General features: G+C 41.6%; 1 protein-coding gene across 2 annotated transcripts; it reads left to right on the forward strand.

Moving 5' to 3' along the window:
* The first annotated feature begins 1908 nt into the window (after positions 1-1908).
* On the forward strand, positions 1909-3650 carry atp5mj (ATP synthase membrane subunit j). Of its 2 annotated transcripts, XM_031837343.1 has the most exons (5): positions 1979-2041; positions 2510-2564; positions 2667-2790; positions 3156-3176; positions 3488-3650. In XM_031837343.1, the coding sequence occupies exons 3-5, from the start codon at positions 2667-2669 to the stop codon at positions 3499-3501; spliced, it is 159 nt and encodes a 52-aa protein (XP_031693203.1). In that variant the 5' UTR covers positions 1979-2041; positions 2510-2564; the 3' UTR covers positions 3502-3650. The 2 variants fall into 2 exon arrangements, with proteins under 2 accessions (XP_020351562.2, XP_031693203.1); XM_020495973.2 differs by lacking the exon at positions 2510-2564 and having other exon boundaries at positions 1909-2041.
* Positions 3651-25281: the final 21631 nt, after the last annotated feature.

Below are 25281 nucleotides of genomic sequence, written 5' to 3' on the forward strand. Positions count from 1 at the left end.
TTGAGCACGTCTGGAACCTGTTGGATCGGAGGGGGAGGGTTAGGGCCATTCCCCCCAGAAATGTCCGGGAACTTGCAGGTGCCTTGGTGGGAGAGTGGGTTAACATCTCACAGCAAGAACTGGCTAATCTGGTGCAGTCCATGAGGAGGAGATGCACTGCAGTACTTAATGCAGCTGGTGGCCACACCAGATACTGACTGTTACTTTTGATTTCTTTCAAACCATTAGTATTGGTGATTCAAATAAATTCCTAAACCAGCCATGACTGAATGAAAATGAATTGGTAGCCAGCTGCATTATCCACAGGTCTCCTGGAGATGCATTATTAGGGTATTTTTGACTTGGTTAGCAGTGTGGTTAGGTTAGGTTTAAAATCACATTTTAAGAAGATAATTTGTAGACATAGGCGGGGTTTATGACGACCAGGTAACTGCTAGTGACTATCAGGCACAACTACAATATAAAGTGTTTTTTTCTCAAAGTTGCCGGGATGTCACGTGTCCTACTTATATCAGTACACTCGTAACAACCTAATTATTACGAAACATATTAGATCAAATAAACCACACGTAGCAAATAATCCATAAAAAAAATGGTTAACCAAAGTCGACACATTGACCTCCATTCAAAACCTCCTCGCTTGGTGAGCAAAGAAAATACTAAAATAACGCCACCTGCTAGAGAAGACAGATTTTGGGCCCTCTCGATTCGCCTCTTCCTCTCAGGAATAAAGCATTTAGTCCACTCAGTAACAGGAGACAGGTTTCCATTTACCGAAGTTTATTTGACAAAAGCAATGTCACAACAACAACAAAAACATTGCCACATGTGTAATGGAAATGACAGATATACAAGAAATGTTCTAAAGATCAAAAACATTGTTATCCGTTCGACAGGGGTGGATCGTTCGGTTGTCTTACTTTCTTTATTGCATCACTATGATGGAAACTGTTTTTCGAATAAATGATTGACAAATCATTTTGAAGGTACGCGGGGCGGCACGTGATGTCATCACATAGGCCTAACTATAAAGTTCCCCTCTATGGCGTATTTATTGCCTACCTCCCTACTCTTCTACATTTACACACACTCTACATAGATTTTTCAATTTTTCTTCTCTATTGTGTTATTGACTGTACTTTTGTTTGTGTAACTCTGTGTTGTTGTTTTTGTTGCACTGCTTTGCTTTATCTTGTCCACAAATCTTCATTGTCCTCAACTGGCCTACCTGGTTAAATAAAGGTTAAATAAAAAAATTATAAACATTTAATTTCAAATGCCTACTGCTTGCTAAATTTTAAAAATGACAACTATAAAAAATAATGTTTCTTTGCGGGATAAGGATTGGCCTGACTTTCAAGAATGCCGGAATTGCTTTGCTTTTCTGGTTGGCAGAATGCAAGTTTCACCATCCAATTATTTCAGATCTACAGGAGTGCAAATTTCACCATGGCACGGACTGTGGTAATACGTTATTAGAATATGGAAAATAATTGTTCAGTTAATTTTGCATTATAACCATGCTGTCTTCCGCGGGCTACCTGAGACATGAAACAGATAGGTGGGAAGGGATACAGGCTGTCTCAATTTATTAATGAGCAATTAGCCTCTATGCATAATGGGAACACTTCAACCACCTAATTTTTATTCGACACTGTGGGTTTTTACAAATCAATCCTTTTTTTAGGTCTTGTGAAACAATTACCTCTAGTTGTCTTTATCGAGACAATATAGTTAAATGGAAAGGCAACTGTCACGTCTATTTCCTATGCAAACCTTCTAAATGTCGACAAAAAAATCACTGGACAAGTTAAATGAAACAGCAGATTTTCTATGTTATATCGGTCGGTCGAGTGCTTTTGCTGGATGATAAATCGTGGCTACCACGGGGAGGCGATGTGGCTAAATCTGTATGTGCATTCTACTATCTCTCTGCTTGCTGCAAAAGAAGAAAACGGGTATCCCAGCACGCTCTGCGACACACCATACATTGTTTTCGTTGGAAAGTGACCTTCTTCGCACCGGGCATCACATACTGAAGGTAAGGCCCTACAAAGATATTTTATTATGTCTGCAAACCAATACCTAGTGCAAAAATATCAATTAAATATGTCAGTTTACCTTGTTTAAAAAAATATATCAGGTTTACCTACGCGTGCCAGCCATGACGACAACCTCTGCATGAGGCCCAACGTTAGCGAGCAAACTGGCTAACATTTAGTTGCAGGAATTTAGCAAGCTAACCTTGCGTGATTGTGTAAATGTAGCTAGCTAGTTTTTTCTGTTACTTTTGACATAGACATACATACTAACTAGTGTGCCTTGATAACGTAAGTTGACACTTGTAACAGCCATGTATCAGGACAACTGGGTAACGTTAGCTAAGGAGGCGGATATGGTTGAAAGTCATGCGACGTCCTCTGCTTCAACGGTAGATCTGTTCGGTGGGCATATACCATATTGCTTGCTCGGCTATACAGCTAACGCTAGCTAACAATCTTTCACCTAGGCGTCTCTCACCTCCCACGTACTACAAGCTAGCCAGCTGTAGTGTTACTGCTAAGGTACACTTGTTCCAAGTTAATTTCCTTCCATTGCTGGACCGACCCTGTTTTTTTGCCTGGAAAATAAATCTATTTGACAGAATTCTGTTATTTTTCACACAGATGGCAGGGCGTGTATTTTCAAGCTGGTGGGCCAAGATGAGCCCTTACTACACTGGGGCGTACCAGGAGATGTGGGTCGGCCTGGGTGTCATGACATACCTCTACTACAAAGTCTCTTATGGGGGTGAGTTGTCTACTGCTAAATTGAATAAAAGTTTGACACCAAAACTTCTGAAATCGTAGTACTGTACTATGTCTTCATTCATTTGAATAGTTGGTGGCTGTGGGCAATAATGTGTGAAGCAGTATCTTTCATTCTTGGTAAGGCACACCAGACTTGAAGAGGATCAACTTTAGTAACTGAACAAGATCTTTACATCAGTGATTGGAGAAACTGTATCATGCAGCAGCAGAACACTACTGCAATTTCATAATGGGCTTTTTAATGGCGCGTATTAACTTTGTACAGGTCTAGTACACCTGTATTTGGATTATGTATGCGTTTGCTTTTTAACATCTATTGTGTCCTTCTCCCTTTTCTAACTTTAGGAAAGAAAGCAGTTAAAGGAAGTAAGTGCAACATGTTTTCTATTTGGCATTTCATGTTATTCAAGTTTACTGGGATACCTACATGGCAGATTTGCATGTTTAAACAGCTATACATGAGCATGTTCATGGAATCAATAAAAACAAAACGTTTATACTTTATGATCTATTAACCAACATTTCATGAGATGACACTGCGCCTATCTTACTGCCTATGTTGCTGCAGTAGGTAGTGTAACACCTGACATTAATAAGCTAACTTGAACAACATCATACGTTTTAAGTATTTTGCAATAGTCTGTATGCATTGACTTTTTTTTCATCTTTTTTTTCAGAGCCTGCTCATTGATTTCATCACTATGCTGAGCGGTCACCCCCTTTCCCCATGTGAAATAGCACCCCATGTGAAGCAGCTCAATTTACACCATAATGTCTGTCCATATTGTCTGTTTCTATGGAACAATAAAATGGTCTACTGAGATCACTAGAAGGATGATACATTTTTGCCATTGTATTCAGTGATCATTTTAATCTCATTCGGGTTCAAAACGATGGGTATATGTTAAGTTAGTCAACACATTTTTCCATTAAACCATTGACTTTATTTTAAGGTATACATATTAGCAATATTTGTAGTTATTTAAGGTCTTAGGTTTATTAGGATTTAAGTTATTTGTTATGCAAATGTAAGTAATGTAGTTCTGGCCAATCCTTAATATCCTCTTTTATCTAATGAAGGCATATTTAAAGGGCAAGTTAAACTATGCTGTGTTTACACAGGCAGACAAAAAATATATAAAAAAATCCTACTAATTGGTTTTCAGATCAGCTCTGATTTGGTCAAAGGACTAATTAGTGGAAACTCATTCTGTGTATGCTGTCTCAATGGACATAGTAACTCTTCCCTATTCTGAAGTGTGACCATATTTTTAATTGTAAACATGGGGCAGACCTATTTTTCAACTGTGGCTGACATTGTAGTTGATTCTAGACCACAGTCACGTGCGACTACCTCTTAATCACCCACTTCTACAGGTGGAAAATGGGAGACCCTGGATAAAAATAAGTTTTAAATGCTTATTTGTTAGCGAAGGACACATTCAACCCAACGATTCGAATGGTATAGATTTTGTTGATCAAGGAAGCTTCTGCAGCATGCCATCTGTCTAACGAGGGATCATCAACTATATTCAGCCAGGGGCAGATTTTTTTTTTCTTGAGTGGATGGTCAGGGGCCAGAACGTGAGCTGATTTGCTGGTGTCTTCAAAGTCATGTCTAACATTTTTTTGGAACGCTTCACTGCGTGACTAAACAAGCAGATACAATGCGGGTAGGTAACCTTCACAATGAGATTATTATGGATAAAAACGAGATTATTTGACAAATGGCAGCCGAACATGTCACCAGAATAAGAACCTCCTATTGGAAAGGAGCATCAAGCTCATAATGTGCACTTACACCACCCTATGAATTTCATGATATATCCGTAGCCTATTAAACTGCATGCTTTCCCAAGCCTTAGTGGGAGGACCACAGAATGTTTACTTTGTTATGGTGGGTTCCACCATTTCTCACATTATTTTACTGAGATAAATATCCCACCTTGTCTAGCGTATTTTAACTTGTCGACATCTGGAAAGTTTAGCTACCAATTTGATGTTTTCATGGGGCCTGTCGTGCTGTGGCGATTTTAGCATGTAAATCTTGTGGTTGATGCATGCCAGCAAAGCCACTAAACAATACATTAATTGCGCTGTAATGGTGACAAAGGTGCTGTTAGGGCCTACACAAAATATGTGGATGTCGATTATGGCAGCCCCCACACCTCTGATTCAGAGAAGTTAAATGCGGAAGACACGTTTCAGTTGAATGCATTCAGTTGTACAACTGACTAGGTATCCCTTTCCCTTTAAAGCTGTTCCAACAGCAGAGCTTACTTTTCAGCACCGTGGAGTGAATCCTTACCACCGCTATCAGCATAGCGTTGTCTGGCAGCGGAACAGTTCATTCAGTCTCATTTATTGCCTCTTTGAAAACATCTTATATGGCTGACTTGCTTAAACAAATGTGGTTTCCACTGATAATTGAGATGTACAAACTATGGCATACGGGAATGTCGAGCAGATAAGAGGCAATCCGTAATTACGATTAAGACATTAATGAGCGAGCTAGGACGGACGTAGTCGTAGTCAATATAATTATTTGTTCAGCACTTTTGAAATGCACAGCAACAGAATTAAGAACATGGGCTGTTCTTACAGTATTCAGCTGGCACACCAAGTAGGAATTGTAAGATAAATAAAGAGGGCATATAAGCAGACAATGAAAGCGCTTACACTTGTATTTTTATTGAACTAGGCAAGTCAGTTAAGAACAAATTCTTATTTACAATGACGGCCTAACCTGGACGACGCTGGGACAGTTTTGTGCCGCCCTATGGGACTCCTAATCACAGCCGGGGGATGGCACACAATTGGCACAGCGTCGTTAGGGTTTGGCTTACAGGGTTTGGCAAATTGTAAATAAGAATTTGTTCTTGTTCATGAGGTGACTAACTCATGAAGCTGGTTGAGAATGCCAAGTGTGTGCAAAGCTGTCATCAAGGCAAAGGGTAGCTACTTTGAAGAAACTCAAATATAAAATATATTTTGATTTGTTAAACACTTTTTTGGTTACTATGTGATTCTATATGTGTTATTTCCTAGTTTTGATGTCTTCAGTATTATTCTACAAGTAAAACTAGTACTAGTTTTAGAACTAAAACTATGAGTAGGTGTCCAAACTTTTGACTGGTACTGTACATATAAACTACAAATTAATGGCTATGTGTAGGCCTACCTTAAAATAAAGTGTTACTTATATTACAATAATGTTTTTAAATATATGAAATGAAATCACATTTATCTTGAATTGAAAGTGAATTGATGGTTACTGATTCAATTGCATTAATGACTGTTATTTATAGTTATGACAATGAATTATGTAGATTTAGGGGTGTACAGTTAGGGTATGGCTGAAGTGCATAAAGTGTAGGGAGACATGTGGTTTGAGTGTCTATCTGTGGAGACTTGAATTTATACATTGTCTAGAAGAATATATCACTGACATTGCCAAGCTAGTTTTTCCAATCAAGAATATCTTGAGTATGTTCTACGAGTTGGACACCAGCTGTATCCATTACATTCTAGAGGTCATTTTAAAAAATGATATAGAACTTTTTATTTGATATATTTCAACATATTAACTAAATTGATAGCAGTCCGCCCATAGTAGGCATGGATCAGCAAGTCGCAGCAACCTAAAAATGATGCTTAAATGAGGACATGCTACCTAAAGAAGGCAATCCCGGTACATTATTTTGCAAGAAGTAGAATAGGCTAGCTAAACTACCGTTTGGCAGTAAAGGCTGCTCTTCCTTATTGATGATGGCGTAGCAGTCAGACGTGTGTTTGTCTTGTAAATAATAATTTTCCTCATTTTTTTGTATATATTTCATATAGATTTTAATCTCACTTTCCATCCACGGACTGAGTATACTCTCCTGCAACCCGCCTCACCCAATGTGGTACGGATCTGCTATTTTTATACTTAAGAACCAGAACCCCCATCAGAAGCTAGCCAGCTTACTAGCTAGTGGTCAGCCACTGCTAGCGGTCTTCAAGCTGCAAGCTCTGGACCATTACACCTGATCATCGGAGCTAGCTAGCCGCAATCTGAGTGGCTACTCCTGGCTAACGCCTCTGCCCCGAAGCAAGCACCAGTTAGCCTTGAGCTAGCCTCGAGCTAGGTACCTCTTTTGCCAATTGGCCTGGACCCTTTATTGCCGACGTGGAGCCCGCTGATCCATCTGCTGGCCCCAGCTCGCTAGCTTTCTGAATCACCATGTCTCCAGCTCGCCTAGCATAGTAGCGACTACCTATTGCTGCTCATTGGACCCAATGATCACTTGGCTACACATGCCTCTACCTAATGTCAATATGCCTTGGCTACTGCTGTTTAGGTTAGTTATTGTTTTATTTCACTGTAGAGCCCCCAGCCCTGCCCTAAATGCCTTAGATAGCTGTTTTGTCCCACACTGCACACATGCAGAGACCTCACCTGGCTTAACTTGGGCCTCCAGAGACGCAACCGCTCTCATCATCACTCAATGCCTAGGTTTACCTCCACTGTACTCACATACCTACCTACTTGTCTGTACATTTTGCCCTGAATCTATACTACTACGCCCATAAATCTGCTCCTTTTATTCTCTGTTCCCAATGCACTAGACGACCAGTTCTTATAGCTTTTAGCCGGACCCTTATCCTACTCTTCCCCTGTTCTTCTGGTGATGTAGAGGTTAACCCAGGCCCTGTAGCCCCCAGCACCACACCTATTCCCCAGGCGCTCTCATGTGTTGACTTCTGTAACCGTAAAAGCCTTGTTTTCATGCATGCTAACATCAGAAGCCTCCTCCCTAAGTTTGTTTTATTCACTGCTTCGGCACACTCCGCCAACCCTGATATCCTAGCTGTGTCTGAATCCTGGCTTAGGAAAGCCACCAAAAATTCTGAAATTTCCATCCCCAACTGCAACATTTTCCGACAAGATAGAACTGCCAAAGGGGGCAGAGTTGCAATCTACTGCAGAGATAGCCTGCAGAGTTCAGTCATACTATCCATGTCTGTGCACAAACAATTCGAGCTTCTACTTTTAAAAATCCACCATTCCAGAAATGTCTCTCGCCGTTGCCGCTTGTTATAGACCCCCCCTCAGCCATCAGCTGTGCCCTGAACACCATATTTGAATTGATTGCCCCCCATCCATCTTCAGAGTTCGTACTGTTAGGTGACCTAAACTGGGGATGTGCTTAACAATTATCAAGGAACCTCCCAGGTACAACCCTAAATCTGTAACCATGGGCACCCTCATAGATGTCATCCTGACCAACTTGCCCTCTAAATACACCTCTGCTGTCTTCAACCAGGATCTCAGCGATCACTGCCTCATTGCCTGCATCCGTAATGGGAACACGGCTTTTGACTGTCAATCATCACATTCTTATCGGCAGACTCAATAGCCTTGGTTTCTCAAATGACTGCCTCGTCTGGTTCACCAACTACTTCTCAGATAGAGGTCAGTGTGTCAAATCGGAGGGCCTGTTCTCCGGACGTCTGGTAGTCTCTATGGGGGTGCCATAGGGTTCAATTCTCGGGCCGACTCTTTCTCTGTATACATCAATGAGGTCGCTCTTGCTGCTGGTGATTCTCTGATCCATCTCTACGCAGACGACACCATTTTGTATACATCTGGCCCTTCTTTGGACACTGTGTTAACAAATCTCCAAATGAGCTTCAATGCCATACATCACTCCTTCCGTGGCCTCCAACTGCTGTTAAATGCTAGTAAAACTAAATGCATGCTCTTCAACTGATTGCTGCCCGCCCGCCTGACAAGAATCGCTACGGTTCTGACTTAGGATATGTGGACAACTACCAATACCTAGGTGTCTGGTTAGACTGTAAACTCTCCTTCCAGACTCACATTAAGCATCTCCAATCCAAAATTAAATCTAGAATTGGCTTCCTATTTCGCAACAAAGACTCCTTCACTCATGCTGCCAAACATAACCTTCTAAAACTGACTATCCTACCGATCCTTGACTTCGGCGATGTCATTTACAAAATAGCCTCCAACACTCTACTCAGCAAATTGGATGCAGGCTATCACAGTGCCATCTGTTTTGTCACCAAAGCCCCATATACTACTGTTAAGAGAATTATGTTCTCATGTTCATTAACCAATTCAATTAAAATACTCTGTCTGTTATTAAGAATTTGTAATGTTCTTATTAAAATGAAACAGACAGAGACCAGTCTACTTAGTCAGCAGGTTTATTTACGAGAGCTCTGCTTATCATTTTCTGTAGTTTGGTCTATATTGTAACGCTTGTCGTCTGGGGAAGGAGAGGAGGACCAAGGTGCAGCGTGGTAAGTGTTCATATTTTAAACATGTTAATGAACACTGAAAACAAAACAATAAATAACCAACGATCAGTCTTGTAAGGTGCAACACAACACTAAACAGAAAATAACCACCCACAAAACACAATAGAAAACAGGCTACCTAAATATGGTTCTCAATCAGGGACAACGATTGACAGCTGCCTCTGATTGAGAACCATACCAGGCCAAACACAGAAATAGACCATACTAAAATGAAAGACATAACAAAGGAACTAAGGTCAGAACGTGACATACAGTGGGGCAAAAAAGTATTTAGTCAGCCACCAATTTTGCAAGTTCTCCCACTTAAAAAGAGAGAGGCCTGTAATTTTCATCATAGGTACACTTCAACTATGACAGACAAAATGAGAAAAAAATCCAGAAAATCACATTGTAAGATTTTTAATTAATTAATTAGCAAATTATGGTGGAAAATAAGTATTTGGTCACCTACAAACAAGCAAGATTTCTGGCTCTCACAGACCTGTAACTTCTTCTTTAAAAACTTCTTGCGTCGAGCCATCCCGGATCCGGGATCGTGAATACAGCCTCAAGCTCATTACCATAACACAACGTTAACTATTCATGAAAATCGCAAATGAAATGAAATTAATATGCTAGCTCTCAAGCTTAGCCTTTTGTTAACAACACTGTCATCTTAGATTTTCAAAATATGCTTCTCAACCATAGCAAAACAAGCATTTGTGTAACAGCTAGCGCTGCTAGTGTAGCATTTAGCATTAGCAGGCAACATTTTCACAAAAACCAGAAAATCATTCAAATAAAATCATTACCTTTGAAGAACTTCAGATGTTTTCAATGAGGAGACTCTCAGTTAGATAGCAAATGCTCAGTTTTTCCTGAAAGATTATTTGTTTAGGAGAAATTGCTCCGTTTGGTGCGTCACGTTTGGCTACCCCAAAAAAAACGAAAATTCAGTCTTCAAAACGCCGAACTTTTTTCCAAATTAACTCCATAATATCGACTGAAACATGGTAAAGGTTGTTTAGAATCAATCCTCAAGGTGTTTTTCACATATCTCTTCATGATATATTGTTCGTTGAAAGCCTCCTCTCTCCTCTCAATCACTGGATGACTGCGTGCAGCTTGTAGATTACGCACCAATTTAGACAAAGGACACTAGGCGGACCCCTGGTAAATGTAGTCTCTTATGGCCAATCTTCCAATGATATGCCTACAAATACGTCACAATGCTGCAGACACCTTGGAGAAACGATAGAAAGGGCAGGCTCATTCCCGGCGCATTCACAGCCATATAAGGAGACAATGGAAAACAGAGCTTCAAAAATTCTGCCCATTTCCTGGTTGAAGTTTCATCTTGGTTTCGCCTGTAGCATGAGTTCTGTGGCACTCACAGATAATATCTTTGCAGTTTTGGAAACCTTAGAGTGTTTTCTTTCCAAAGCTGCTAATTATATGCATAGTCGAGTATCTTTTCATGACAAAATATTGCGCTTAAAACGGGCACGTTTTTTTATCCATAAATTAAAAGAGCGCCCCCTATATCCAAGAAGTTAAGGGGCTCCTCTGTCCTCCACTCGTTACCTGTATTAATGGCAATGGTATTAATATTATACACACAATCCCACATCTATTTTTATTTAAAATATCAATTATACCCCAAAAATCAACCACACAAAAACCAATATATGTATTTACAATGACTGTTCTAGGCCTACATCAGAACTATTCTTATCAGGATTTTTGTTACAATCTTCATCAAAAAACAGTCTGAACATCAACACAAGAAGAAACCTAAACTTTAAAAATGGTCTCATGTAACATAGCCTCCTCGTAAGGGTCCATCTACTAGATCTGAAGTCATGTATTCATCATTCCAATGGTCAGAACTCGGAATCGGTCCATATCTCCTGTTGCGTCATCAATTTCTCCAGAGTCCTGGAAATGAGATCTCTCACGCAACATCCGCACAAAACTAACACAGTCACACAGGTGAAGGTTGCCCACAACACAGTGATCATGACATTTTTCCATTTGCCAAACATACTGTCAAACCAACTCGTCAGAGAAGTATCCACCCCAGAGTTTTCTACTAATTCGTGAGCTAAGGTGGTTAAACCAGCCAGGGCCTTGGTCACTGATCCGTCTGGAGCTGTGTTATTTGGGATGAAAGTACAACATTCTGCTCCGAACCTCATTCACTCCCCACCCTTTTCAGCCAGTAACATAGCCAAGGCTATTCTATTCTGACATCCCATCAACCTGGGTTGCAGCTGTTATCACCAGAAGATGCTTGATTCCAATCCAGAACCCATCAGGTAACCCCCTTGGAACTCCAATGCTATCAATGTAAACTCTGGGGTCAAAAGATCCTGACAGAGCACTCCTTTTTACTCTTCTACCTGGCGCTAGGTCTTTGTGTCGGATAAGGATTAGGGCATGAATGCCTAACTGCACTAGTGCACAAATACCGGTCCAATTGGTTGGCAGGTCAGGCCACAGTCTCACACCTCCACAAACTACCAGACATCCACTCTAGGCCTTTTCATCTGCCAGTCAAGTCCCTCATTGTCTTGTCAGTTGTAACATTCTCTGTCCTATTGCATGTTCTTACTTCCCCTATGTCCCATCCGTGTGTGATGTAGCGAGCCATACAATAATAATGTCCTCCTGTTACTGTGAAAGGGGGAAGTCTGGATGTAATGGGCATATGGGGATACTGTGGCCTGCTGTGGCACAGGCCTAACATTCTTCTTTCGCTACTGATCTGGCTGTATACCCATAACCAGTTTCCACCTCAATCACTTCCTTAAGATCTTTCGTCTACACTATCCGCACCGGCCCTTGGCTCTGGATGACTCCACTGTCCATATCTGTTTTGTCAGGGGCTCTGCTTGTATTCTGGCTGACTATAGAGCTATCACCTGCCCTAACCTCTTCTACCCGGAATGTCACTAGGGTATCAACTGAAACCCTTAACTTCACTACACTCCCTGTTAATCCAGATCAAGTGATATCTTATGCTTGGTTAATACAAAATCCTCATCATCAAACTATGGGTCAAGTTACCACCTTCTGCATTCTCGAATGGGTCATGGTGTATTTAGGAATATTGCTCCCACAATAAGACAGCTCAGACCAATCAGCACTCCTGTAAAGCCCCCACCCTTTCCCGGAAATCATATCATCATCTAGAGGCCAGCCCATACTTTCACTTCTATGAACTCACACAGGGGGGATAGGGTGGGGTCAGGGAATCTTCGTTAGAGAGGTAACCCCCAACCCCTATTGATTTCGGTTCTTCTCCTAACTCTGTGATTGTTCGACAGTGTCAGTGTGTCTTACTCTCTTGCAATGTGTGATATGAACCCAGATAGTTCTTTCAGCTATTCTCACTGTGAAGGCTGTCACCAAGAGTACTTGGTATGGCCCCTCCCAACGGGGCTGCTTCCCGTCTATTCTCCTCAGGAACTGGATTGAGTGAATCACCTTCTGTAATTCACCTGTAGAGCATAAAACCTTGGACATACAGGTTTGGTTAACAAACAGTCTTCTCATCTGATTTGCTAGAATGTCATCCAATATTTAAAGAATTATATCCTAGTAAACCAACTCTAGGGATAATATCTTGACCTAATATTTTAGCTTATCTATTACAAAAATGTTTTTTATTAGTAGTTCATTATCACATAGGCCACTAGGCCACGACGTCTTTCCTAACCTGCCTAGGCCACTAGGCCATCATCCCTCCGGTTGATACCTGGCTCCGCCCATGAATCAATCTTACTCTTGAGATAATATCTAAACAATGACATATCCTTATGTCTGGCATTATCTAGTAGGATCGCTCCTTTCATTTTCCACATGTCCAATTCTCCCTGAGGCGTTCAGTCATGGCCATCCTGTAACAATTCTCTGTCACGTGTCTTATCTACTTTAAGAGTTACCTGTGCTGCTTCGTATTGTTTTAGATGTATATGTGCTTATCTATGTAAACAGTAACCTTTATCTTCTTTCTTATTTCACAGGCACTAGTCAATGCTACTATTTCGGCCTGCTGTGTCGAATAATTTCTGTGCAATGTTTCTGTGTTTAACAACTTAGTTCCTGAAACCAACTAAGTTTTCATACCCCTTTTGTCTCCACTCTATACTGTTATCTACCCATTCTGTGTCACTCCTATCTTCCTAATTTCCTGGCCCCCATTCCCCACCTTCTCCTCTCTGCTCACAAACCTTCAAGGTCTCAGCAGGGCGGGGAGGGCTCCTCCGTCTGCCCTTCCTCCTATCTGTCTTTTGCTCTTTCTCATAACAGTTAGCATCAAATATGGGTTGTTACCAAATATTGGCTAAGTGTCTCACTGTTTGGCATTATCTGAACTCATGGATTTTTTGAAAAAAACATGTCTATGGTGGCAATCTCTAAAGTCCTTACATAGGTTGATTAAGGTTATCTCGATCCTATCAATAATCCTAAATCACCACAGATTTCATATATCCCTATCCTATTGGCCTGGATTAGGTTCTAAATATTTAACATAAGTCTACCATTAATCCAGGGCTATGCCATTTCTTTCTTCTCATTGGTTCCAATTACAACTATGTCAAAGAACTATAAACCCGTTCATAATGATCAATTACTCAATTTGCCTTGAAATCAGTATCACAAATTACCTTAAATTCATTATCCAAATGGCCCTCCCACCACTGCGACCTGTATGCTCTCATTGGCTGGCCCTCGCTACATATTTGTCGCCAACCCACTGGCTTCAAATCAAATTTATTTGTCACATACACATGGTTAGCAGATGTTAATGCGAGTGTAGCGAAATGCTTGTGCTTCTAGTTCCGACAATGCAGTAATAACCAACAAGTAATCTAACTAACAATTCCAAAACTACTGTCTTATACACAGTGTAAGGGGATAAAGAATATGTACATAAGGATATATGAATGAGTGATGGTACAGAGCAGCATAGGCAAGATACAGTAGATGGTATCGAGTACAGTATATACATATGAGATGAGTATGTAAACAAAGTGGCATAGTTAAAGTGGCTAGTGATACATGTATTACATAAGGATGCAGTCGATGATATAGAGTACAGTATATACGTATGCATATGATATGAATAATGTAGGGTAAGTAACATTATATAAGGTAGCATTGTTTAAAGTGGCTAGTGATATATTTACATCATTTCCCATCAATTTCCATTATTAAAGTGGCTGGAGTTGAGTCAGTGTCAGTGTCAGTGTGTTGGCAGCAGCCCCTCAATGTTAGTGGTGGCTGTTTAACAGTCTGATGGCCTTGAGATAGAAGCTGTTTTTCAGTCTCTCGGTCCCAGCTTTGATGCACCTGTACTGACCTCGCCTTCTGGATGATAGCGGGGTGAACAGGCAGTGGCTCGGGTGGTTGATGTCCTTGATGATCTTTATGGCCTTCCTGTAACATCGGGTGGTGTAGGTGTCCTGGAGGGCAGGTAGTTTGCCCCCGGTGATGCGTTGTGCAGACCTCACTACCCTCTGGAGAGCCTTACGGTTGTGGGCGGAGCAGTTGCCGTACCAGGCGGTGATACAGCCCGCCAGGATGCTCTCGATTGTGCATCTGTAGAAGTTTGTGAGTGCTTTTGGTGACAAGCCAAATTTCTTCTGCCTCCTGAGGTTGAAGAGGCGCTGCTGCGCCTTCTTCACGATGCTGTCTGTGTGAGTGGACCAATTCAGTTTGTCTGTGATGTGTATGCCGAGGAACTTAAAACTTGCTAGCCTCTCCACTACTGTTCCATCGATGTGGATAGGGGGGTGTTCCCTCTGCTGTTTCCTGAAGTCCACAATCAGGTCATCTATAAGTCTTTGCTAGGTAAGCCCCACCTTATCTCAGCTCACTGGTCACCATAGCAACACCCACCCATAGCACGCGCTCTAGCAGGTATATTTCACTGGTCATCCCCAAAGCCAACACCTCCTTTGGCCGCCTTTCCTTCCAGTTCTCTGTTGCCAATGACTGGGATGAATTGAAAAATCACTGAAGCTATATATATATATATATATACACTTTGTTTGGTATATTCCCCAGTCACAAACTAGCAGCGAAAAAGTGAAATACAGTGGGGCAAAAAAGTATTTAGTCAGCCACCAATTGTGCAAGTTCTCCCACTTAAAAAGATGAGAGAGGCCTGTAATTTTCATCATAGGTACACTTCAACTATGACAGACAAAATGAGGAAAAAAAATCCAGAAAATCACATTGTAGGATTTTTAATGAATTTATTTGCAAATGATGGTGGAAAATAAGTATTTGGTCAATAACAAAAGTTTATCTCAATACTTTGTCATATACCCTTTGTTGTCGATGACAGAGGTCAAACGTTTTCTGCAAGTCTTCACAAGGTTTTCACACACTGTTGCTGGTATTTTGGCCCATTCCTCCATGCAGATCTCCTCTAGAGCAGTGATGTTTTGGGGCTGTTGCTGGGGAACACGGACTTTCATCTCCCACCAAAGATTTTCTATGGGGTTGAAATCTGGAGACTGGCTAGGCCACTCCAGGACCTTGAAAGCCACTCCTTCATTGCCCGGGCAGTGTGTTTGGGATCATTGTCATGCTGAAGGACCCAGCCACGTTTCATCTTCAATGCCCTTGCTGATGGAAGGAGGTTTTCACTCAAAATCTCACGATACATAGCCCCATTCATTCTTTCCTTTACACGGATCAGTCGTGTTTCCACCCCCATGCTTCACAGTAGGTATGGTGTTCTTTGGATGCAACTCAGCATTCTTTGTCCTCCAAACACGACGAGTTGAGTTTTTACCAAAAAGTTATATTTTGGTTTCATCTGACCATATGACATTCTCCCAATCTTCTTCTGGCTCATCCAAATGCTCTCTAGCAAACTTCAGACGGGCCTGGACTTGTAGTGGCTTAAGCAGGGGGACACGTCTGGCACTGCAGGATTTGAGTCCCTGGCGGCGTAGTGTGTTACTGATGGTAGGCTTTGTTACTTTGGTCCCAGCTCTCTGCAGGTCATTCACATGGGGCGGCAGCGTAGCCTAGTGGACTAGTAACCGGAAGGTTGCAAGTTCAAACCCCCGAGCTGACAAGGTACAAATCTGTCGTTCTGCCCCTGAACAGGCAGTTAACCCACTGTTCCTAGGCCGTCATTGAAAATGAGAATTTGTTCTTAACTGACTTGCCTAGTTAAATAAAGGTAAAATAAATACAATTTAAAAAATTCACTAGGTCCCCCCGTGTGGTTCTGGGATTTTTGCTCACTGTACTTGTGATCATTTTGACTCCACGGGGTGAGATCTTGCGTGGAGCCCCAGATCGAGGGAGATTATCAGTGGTCTGGTATGTCTTCCATTTCCTAATAATTGCTCCCATAGTTGATTTCTTCAAACCAAGCTGCTTACCTATTGCATATTCAGTCTTCCCAGTCTGGTGCAGGTCTACAATTTTGTTTCTGGTGTCCTTTGACAGCTCTTTGGTCTTGGCCATAGTGGAGTTTGGAGTGTGACTGTGAGGTTGTGGACAGGTGTCTTTTATACTGATAACAAGTTCAAACAGGTGCCATTAATACAGGTAACGAGTGGAGGACAGAAGAGCCTCTTAAAGAAGAAGTTACAGGTCTGTGAGAGCCAGAAATATTGCTTGTTTGTAGGTGACCAAATACTTATTTTCCACTAATCTAATATTCGGAGGTGATTTTAATTGTTACCTTGACCCGTATCTTGACAGACTAACTACACGTACATGTTCTAAATAATCTAATCAAACCCAGGAAATGTAGTAGACATCTGGAGACCAACATCCCACAGACAATAACTACTCATTCTACTCTCACGTTCACAAGTCTTATTCTAGAATCAATTACTTCCTAGTTGATTCCAAATTGATACCCAATGTGCTCAATTCGAAATACTTTAGCATCCACATAAGTGATCACAGTTCAATTATGTTGTCCCTCAATCTCTCTTTACCTAAACTCTCTTTACCTAAACAATCTCTCTTTCCTTGCTCACAGGCCAGGCATTTATTGAGTGCATGACAGCCAAGTTGAATGAGTTCCTCAAGACTAATGACACAGGAGTGGTATCTGATTCTAAAGTATGGGAAACTTTGAAACTTTGAAACTTTTATCAGATGTCATATTATTTCATATGTCTGCCATAAAAAGAAAAGAGAATCGCATGCGACTGGATAAGATAGAAAAAAACTCCACACTTTGAAGTGGACATACAGAACTTCACTCTCTCAGGTTGACTTCAACAATATTTTGAAATTAAAATATATTATCATCTTGCTTCCCAGGGCAGTAACCTCCTGTTAAAGCTGAGACAAAAACTATTTGAACTAGGGGACAAACCGGAAAGGTTGCTGGCTAGACAACTAAAGAGAGCACAGGCCAAAAGAGCAATCCATAAACCCGGTCTGAGTCAGGCACCTTGCTGACAGATCCTAAACTCGAGAGTTATATTCTTCCAGATCCGATGCTTCTAGTTCTGATGTGCCAGCCTTCTTTGACTCCATCAGCCTGCCAAAACCTGATGATAGCGTCAATAAAAGCTTTCCCACCTGGAAAGGCTGCAGGCCCCTAGTGTTTTGGCTGTGAATTTTATAATGCATTCAGTGTAGCCAGTTGTGGTCGTTGCCATTTAAGATGAGGGAGGACGATATTCACTTTTCGTGAGCATAGCTTATTTCTATTACAGCATATTGGATGACTGTCATTCATATTCCATTCACCCAGTTCAATGTAACAGCGATAGGTTTGGGCTATTAATTGATTCTCAAATTCTCCCTATACCCATCATGAGGTTGCTACAACCTAGCCTATGAATGAAAGTTTACAGCGTAGGTGCACACAGGTCGAGATTTTTTATTGTTGATGTGACAGACAGTGACACATGGACAGACAGTGACACATTCAATACCGACTTGCACTCTCTTGCCTGTATCTAGCTGATCTAGATGGGTTAGGGAGGTAGCCTAGTGGTTAGAGCCTGTAACTGAAAGGTTGCTGGATCGAATCCCCGAGCTGACAAGATAGCAATCTGTCCTTGTGCCCCTGAACAAGGCAGTTAAGCCACTGTTCCCCTGTAGTCCATCATTGTAAATAAGAATTTGTTCTTGACTGATTTGCCTAGTCAAATAAAGGTTAAATAAAAAAATTAAACAATCGAGGGTGTAATCATTAGACCAACAGTTGATAACAAGGTATGTTTATCCCCATTTTATTCAGTTTGCTTCCGTATAAGAAATGTTTTTCCATAGAATAGGTGGAATGAATACACCTCTGATCACACATAAACATGGTTCACTTTCATAGCAGCCACGTTGTATTCCTTCTCTGATCTATGTGCTCCCGTCCTCTCACCTTTTCCCTTCACCTGTGGACTTCAGTGCACAACACGTCAGCTGTATGTGACCAGGCGAAAAAAACTTTCCAAGCCAAACCATACCATTACCACTACACACAGCCTACATCGTTGTCAGTCAACATAGCTAATACTAAAACTAACACGTTAGTTAACCCGCCACAATCATGCAATAAAGTTACAGTGTACAATCAGTAAGCAGTTTAGCACTTACATCGGCGGGCCCTGGTGGCAATAAATTAGTAAAACCCAAAGCTTTCCTTGACTTGGAAGAGTTCCAGTGTTGTGTTGGATATTTATCGCCAGCTAGCTAACAAAGCATCCCTCTGTTTGAACAGGGTTTTTGAGTAGGCTAAACTAGCTAGCTGCATTTTCTCGCTAAGTAAGTGAAACTCTCTTGCTTCTCCTTTATTTTGGAAGAAATGTATTTGTTCAAAACTGTTCAACTATTGTCTTTCTCTCTCTTTGAGTTGACTACTCACCACATTTTATGCACTGCAGTGCTAGTTAGCTGTAGCTTATGCTTTTTAGTGCTAGATTAATTATCTGATCCTTTGATTGGGTGGACCTGTGGCAGGCTTGAAAAATATTACGGACTACAAAGGGAAACCCATACGCGAGCTGTCTAGTGATGCGAGCCTAACATCCCCCACTTCAAAGGGGGGGACACTCTTGACCCAAACTGCTACAGACCTATATCTATCCTACCATGCCTTTCTAAGGTCTTTGAAAGCTAAGTCAACAAACAGATTACCGACCATTTCGAATCTCACCATATCTTCTCTGATATGCAATCTGGTTTCAGAGCTGGTCATGGGTGCACCTCAGCCACGCTCAAGGTCCTAAATGATATCTTAACCGCAATCGATAAGAAACATTACTGTGCAGCCATATTCATTGATCTGGCCAATGCTTTCGACTCTGTCAATCACCACATCCTCATCGGCAGACTCGACAGCCTTGGTTTCTCAAATGATTGCCTCGCCTGGTTCACCAACTACTTCTCTGATAGAGTTCAGTGTGTGAAATCGGAGGGTCTGCTGTCCGGACCTCTGGCAGTCTCTATGGGGGTGCCACAGGGTTCAATTCTTGGATCGACTCTCTTCTCTGTATACATCAAGAGGTCGCTCTTGCTGCTGGTGAGTCTCTGATCCACCTCTACGCAGACGACACCATTCTGTATACTTCTGGCCCTTCTTTGGACACTGTGTTAACAACCCTCCAGGCAAGCTTCAATGCCATACAACTCTCCTTCCGTGGCCTCCAATTGTTCTTAAATACAAGTAAAACTAAATGCATGCTCTTCAACCGATCGCTACCTGCACCTGCCCGCCTGTCCAACATCACTACTCTGGACGGCTCTGACTTAGAATACGTGGACAACTACAAATACTTAGGTGTCTGGTTAGACTGTAAACTCTCCTTCCAGACCCATATCAAACATCTCCAATCCAAAGTTAAATCTAGAATTGGCTTCCTATTTCGCAACAAAGCATCCTTCACTCATGCTGCCAAACATACCCTTGTAAAACTGACCATCCTACCAATCCTCGACTTTGGCGATGTCATTTACAAAATAGCCTCCAATACCCTACTCAGCAAATTGGATGCAGTCTATCACAGTGCAATCCGTTTTGTCACCAAAGCCCCATATACTACCCACCATTGCGACCTGTACGCTCTCGTTGGCTGGCCTTCGCTTCATACTCGTCGCCAAACCCACTGGCTCCATGTCATCTACAAGACCCTGCTAGGTAAAGTCCCCCCTTATCTCAGCTCGCTGGTCACCATAGCATCTCCCTCCTGTAGCACACGCTCCAGCAGGTATATCTCTCTAGTCACCCCCAAAACCAATTATTTCTTTGGCCGCCTCTCCTTCCAGTTCTCTGCTGCCAATGACTGGAACGAACTACAAAAATCTCTGAAACTGGAAACACTTATCTCCCTCACTATCTTTAAGCACCAACTGTCAGAGCAGCTCACAGATTACTGCACCTGTACATAGCCCACCTATAATTTAGCCCAAACAACTACCTCTTTCCCTACTGTATTTTATTTATTTATTTATTTTGCTCCTTTGCACCCCATTATTTTTATTTCTACTTTACACATTCTTCCATTGCAAATCTACCATTCCAGTGTTTTACTTGCTATATTGTATTTACTTTGCCACCATGGCCTTTTTTGCCTTTACCTCCCTTATCTCCCTTATACTGTATTATTGACTGTATGTTTGTTTTACTCCATGTGTAACTCTGTGTCGTTGTATGTGTCAAACTGCTTTGCTTTATCTTGGCCAGGTCGCAATTGTAAATGAGAACTTGTTCTCAACTTGCCTACCTGGTTAAATAAAGGTGAAATAAAAATAAATAAATAACAGACGAGCTAAATTCCTTTTGTGCTTGCTTCGAGGCAAGCAACACTGAAACATGCACGAGAGCACCAGCTGTTCTGGATGACTGTGCGATAACGCTCTTGGTAGCCGATGTGAACAAAACCTTTAAACAGGTCAACATTCACAAAGCCGCTCGGCCAGATGGATTACCAGGACGTGCACTCAAAGCATGTGCGGACCAACTGTCAAGTGTCTTCACTGACATTTTCAACCTCTCCCTGACTGAGTCTGTAATACCTACATGTTTAAAGCAGACCACCATAGTCCCTGTGCCCAAGGAAGCGAAGGTAACCTGCCAAAATTATTACCACCCCGTGGCACTCACGTCGGTAGCCATGAAGTGTTTTGAAAGGCTGATCATGGCTCACATCAACAGCATCCTCCCGGACACCCTAGACCTACTCCAATTTGCATACCGCCCCAACAGATCCACAGATGACTCAATCGCACTCTACACTGCCCTTTCTCACCTGGACAAAAAGGAACACCTATGTGAGAATGATGTTCATTGACTACAGCTCAGCATTCAACACCATAGTGCCCACGAAGCTCATCACTAAGCTAAGGACTCTGGGTCTAAATACCTCCCTCTGCAACTCAACTGGATCCTGGACTTCCTGATGGGCCGCCCTCAGGTGGCAAAAGTAGGCAACAGCACGTCTGGCACGCTGATCCTTAACACTGGGGCCCCTTAGGGGTGTGTCCTTAGTCCCCTCCTGTATTCCCTGTTCACCGACGACTGTGTTACCAAACACGACTCCAACACCATCATTATGTTTACTGACGACTCATCAATGGTAGGCCTGATCACCGATAACGATGAGACAGCCTATAGGGAGGAGGTCAGAGACCTGGTAGTGTGGTGCCAGGACAACAACCTCTCCCTCAATGTGAGCAAGACAAAGGAGCTGGTTGTGGACTACAGGAAAAGGTGGACCGAACAGGCATTGACGGGGCTGTAGTGTAGCTGGTTGAGAGTTTCAAGTTCCTTGGTGTCCACATCAACAATGAACTATCATGGTCCAAACACACCAAGACAGTCGTGAAGAGGGCACAACAAAACCTTTTCCCCCTCAGGAGACTGAAAAGATTTGGCATGGGTCCCCAGATCCTCAAAGTTCTACAGCTGCACCATTGAGAGCATCCTGACTGGTTGCATCCCCGCCTGGTATGGTAACTGTTCAACATCTGACCGTAAGACTTAACGGAAGGGAGTGTGTACGGCCAAGCTTCCTGCCATCCAGGACCTATACACTAGGTGGTGTCAGAGGAAAACCAAAAAAATTCTCAAAGACTGCAGTCACCCAAGTCAAAGACCGTTTTCTCTGCTACCGCATGGCAAGCGGTACCAGAGCGCCAAGTCTAGGACCAAAAGGCTCCTTAACAGCTTCTAGCCCCAAGTCATAAGACTGCTGAACAATTAATCAAATGGCCATCTGGACACCCCCCAATTTAGTTTTTACACTGCTGCTACTAGCTATTTATTATCTATGCACACACTTTACCCCTACCTACATGTATATAGCCTCGTCATGGTTATTTTAGTTTATTTGTTAAATATTTTCTTAACTCTTGAACATTGTTGGTTAAGGGCTTATAAGTAAGCATTTCACGGTAAGGTCTACTACACCTGTTGTATTCAGCGCATGTGACAAAGTTTGATTTGATTTTGATTCAATGCAATTCCCCCCTCCTGAAAATGTAAAATATATTTCTCTGTTAAACTGTTTGTTCTATCGATAGACATTCCACTTCTATCTCGTTACAATAAGGTTCCATTTGTAAATTATTTGTAATTAAGTCCTTAATGGTTATTCAATAATTAGTAAATGCATTATAAACCATTGGTACATGGTTATAACAAATTGATGAAAATAGTGCGACAGCCACTATTTACCTCCAGGTATTAACCATTTATAAATTAACTTACAAATGGGTATAATATTGAATCGTTAAAGTATGTATCATCATGCAACATTATTTTCAATGGTTTCACAGTTAAACAGTAGTTATTTTCTCACATTTTGGGTGGGATGCATTGTTGCTATGTCCCAGAATCAGAAATAGTTTGTTTTCAGACCGATGGTCAACTTCCATGATGTGTGTTGCCACATGTTTGAAACCCTACGGAAGTCCAGAGAGGACATATGAATAAATAAAAATGTCCCCTCATTATGTCAAGATCACAACTTATTTATCTCATGATCACAACATAACAAAAGTTTTGTCGATCACAAGATTTTTCTGGTGATCCCGACAGAACAAAAGTTGTTTTGTACCACGCATCATCCATTCATTTGTTCAGATGCACGATAACCACTTCATCAAGGAGCCCTGTAGCTGAATTAATCGCAATGCGAGGCATTTAAGCCCTGAACGAAGCCTGAAGGTGGCACCTTCTCCCAGGCGCTGTGCCACCCCCAAGATAACAGCCAATTACATGCAAGGAACAATGCAGCAAACTTTGCTAGTCTTGTGAGCTAGCTAGTTAGTTATGTAGTCTTGTTAGCTAGCTATTAACCTAGTTTATATATGGTGGATGTTAGCTTGCATAACTGATATGTGTATATTTATAAAGGACACTTCATGTTTTGTGGATAATATTTACATTAACATTGGGTGAGCTCCATTCCTGATCAGATCAGATTCAAGTCAGGATGCTGCCTTGGAGGCATTTCATAGGTAAGGCTCCTTGCAGGCAGATTAGCTGTCTAAGTGCTTTATAGGCAGATGCATATCTGATCCAGGGGGTGAGCTCTATTCCTGGCAGGCTGAGCAGATTCAATAGCAGCCTCAGAAGTTGATGTCAGGTTGCTGCTTTGTTGGCTGTTTCATAGGTAAAACTCTTTGCAGGCCGATTAGCTGTCAATGCGTTATATGCTGACCCATATAATCCAAAGTGGGTGAGCTCTTCCTGGCAGGTTGATCCGATTCAATAGCCGATTCAGAGGCTAATAAATCAGGATGCTGCCCTGTAGGCTGTTTTATATAATAGACAGCCTATTTGGGCAGCATTCTGATTTATTGGCCTATTGAATCTGATCAGCTCACCCACTCTGTAAATGTAAATATTATCCATAAAACATGAAGTGTCCCTTACAATTAGAAACATGTCTGTTATGCAAGCTAACAACCAGCATATATAACAAGACTAACTAAGTTATTGTGCCTTCAGAAAGTATTCACCTTTTTCCACATTTTGTTGTCTTATAGCCTGAATTTAAAATAGATACAATTGAGATTTTTTTGTCACTAGCCTACATACAATACCCCATAATGTCAAAATGTAATTATATTTTTAAAATTGTTACAAATTAATAAAAACATGTAAAGCTGAGTCAATAAGTATTCGACACCTTTATTATGGCAAGCCTAAATAAGTTCAGGAGTGAAAATGTGCTCAACAAGTCACATAATAAGTTGTATGGACAGTGTGCAATAACAGTTTTTAACATGATTTTTGAATGACTACCTCATCTTTGTACCCCACACATACAATTATCTGTAAGGTCCCTCAGTCTAAGTGAATTTCGAACACAGATTCAACTGCAAAGACCAGGGAGGTTTTCCAATGCCTCGCAACTGAAGGTTTGGAATTGGTCGTTTCAAAATAAATGAAAGAAAGAAAACGAACATTGAGCATAGTGAAGTTATTGATTACACTTTAAATGGCTGTGATAGGAGAACTGAGGATGGATCAACAACATTGTAGTTACTCCACAATACTAACCTAATTAGCACAATACTAACCTAACTTCTGCCGAAGTTGGCTCCTCTCCTTGTTCAGGCGGCGTTCGGCGATCGACATCACCGGCTTTCTAGCCATCGCCGCTCCATTTTTCATGTCCATTTGTTTTGTCTTGTCCCATACACACCTGCTTTTCATTCCCTAATCAATTTACATGTATTTAGCCCTCTGTTTCCCATCATGTCTTTGTGTGTAATTGTTTGTTTGTGTTGTGGATTATTGTCGGGTGCTTTGCTTTTGCCATGTTCCGTGTTTTTGGCAAGTTATTGTTTTTATGTGCTGTATTTTGTAGAACGGCATTAAAGTGCGCCTGTTCACTACACTCTGCTGTCCTGCACCTGACTTCGCCTCCCGTACACACCATTGACAAAGGAAGCCTGTTCCAAAACATGCATCATGTTTGCAACAAAGCACTAAAAACTGCTAAATTTACTTTTTTGTCCTGAATACAGTGTTTATATTTGTGGCAAATCCAATACAACACATTACTATGTACCACTGTCCATATTTTCAAGCATAGTGGTGGCTGCATCATGTTATGGGTATGCTTATAATCGCTAAGGACTGGGGATTTTTGGTGGGATAAAAAAGAAACGGAATAGAGCTAAGCACAGGCAAAATCCTATTGGAAAACCAGTTTTA

This window comes from Oncorhynchus kisutch, linkage group LG12, assembly GCF_002021735.2.
Source record: "Oncorhynchus kisutch isolate 150728-3 linkage group LG12, Okis_V2, whole genome shotgun sequence".
Lineage (NCBI taxonomy): Eukaryota > Metazoa > Chordata > Actinopteri > Salmoniformes > Salmonidae > Oncorhynchus > Oncorhynchus kisutch.

Coding starts and splice junctions, on each gene's coding strand:
- atp5mj (XM_020495973.2), top strand. CDS start 1,913: ATGTGCATTCTACTATCTCTCTGCTTGCTGCAAAAGAAGAAAACGGGT. Junction 2,042..2,666: donor CCGGGCATCACATACTGAAG/GTAAGGCCCTAC, acceptor TTTTTCACACAG/ATGGCAGGGCGTGTATTTTC. Junction 2,791..3,155: donor CTACAAAGTCTCTTATGGGG/GTGAGTTGTCTA, acceptor TTCTAACTTTAG/GAAAGAAAGCAGTTAAAGGA.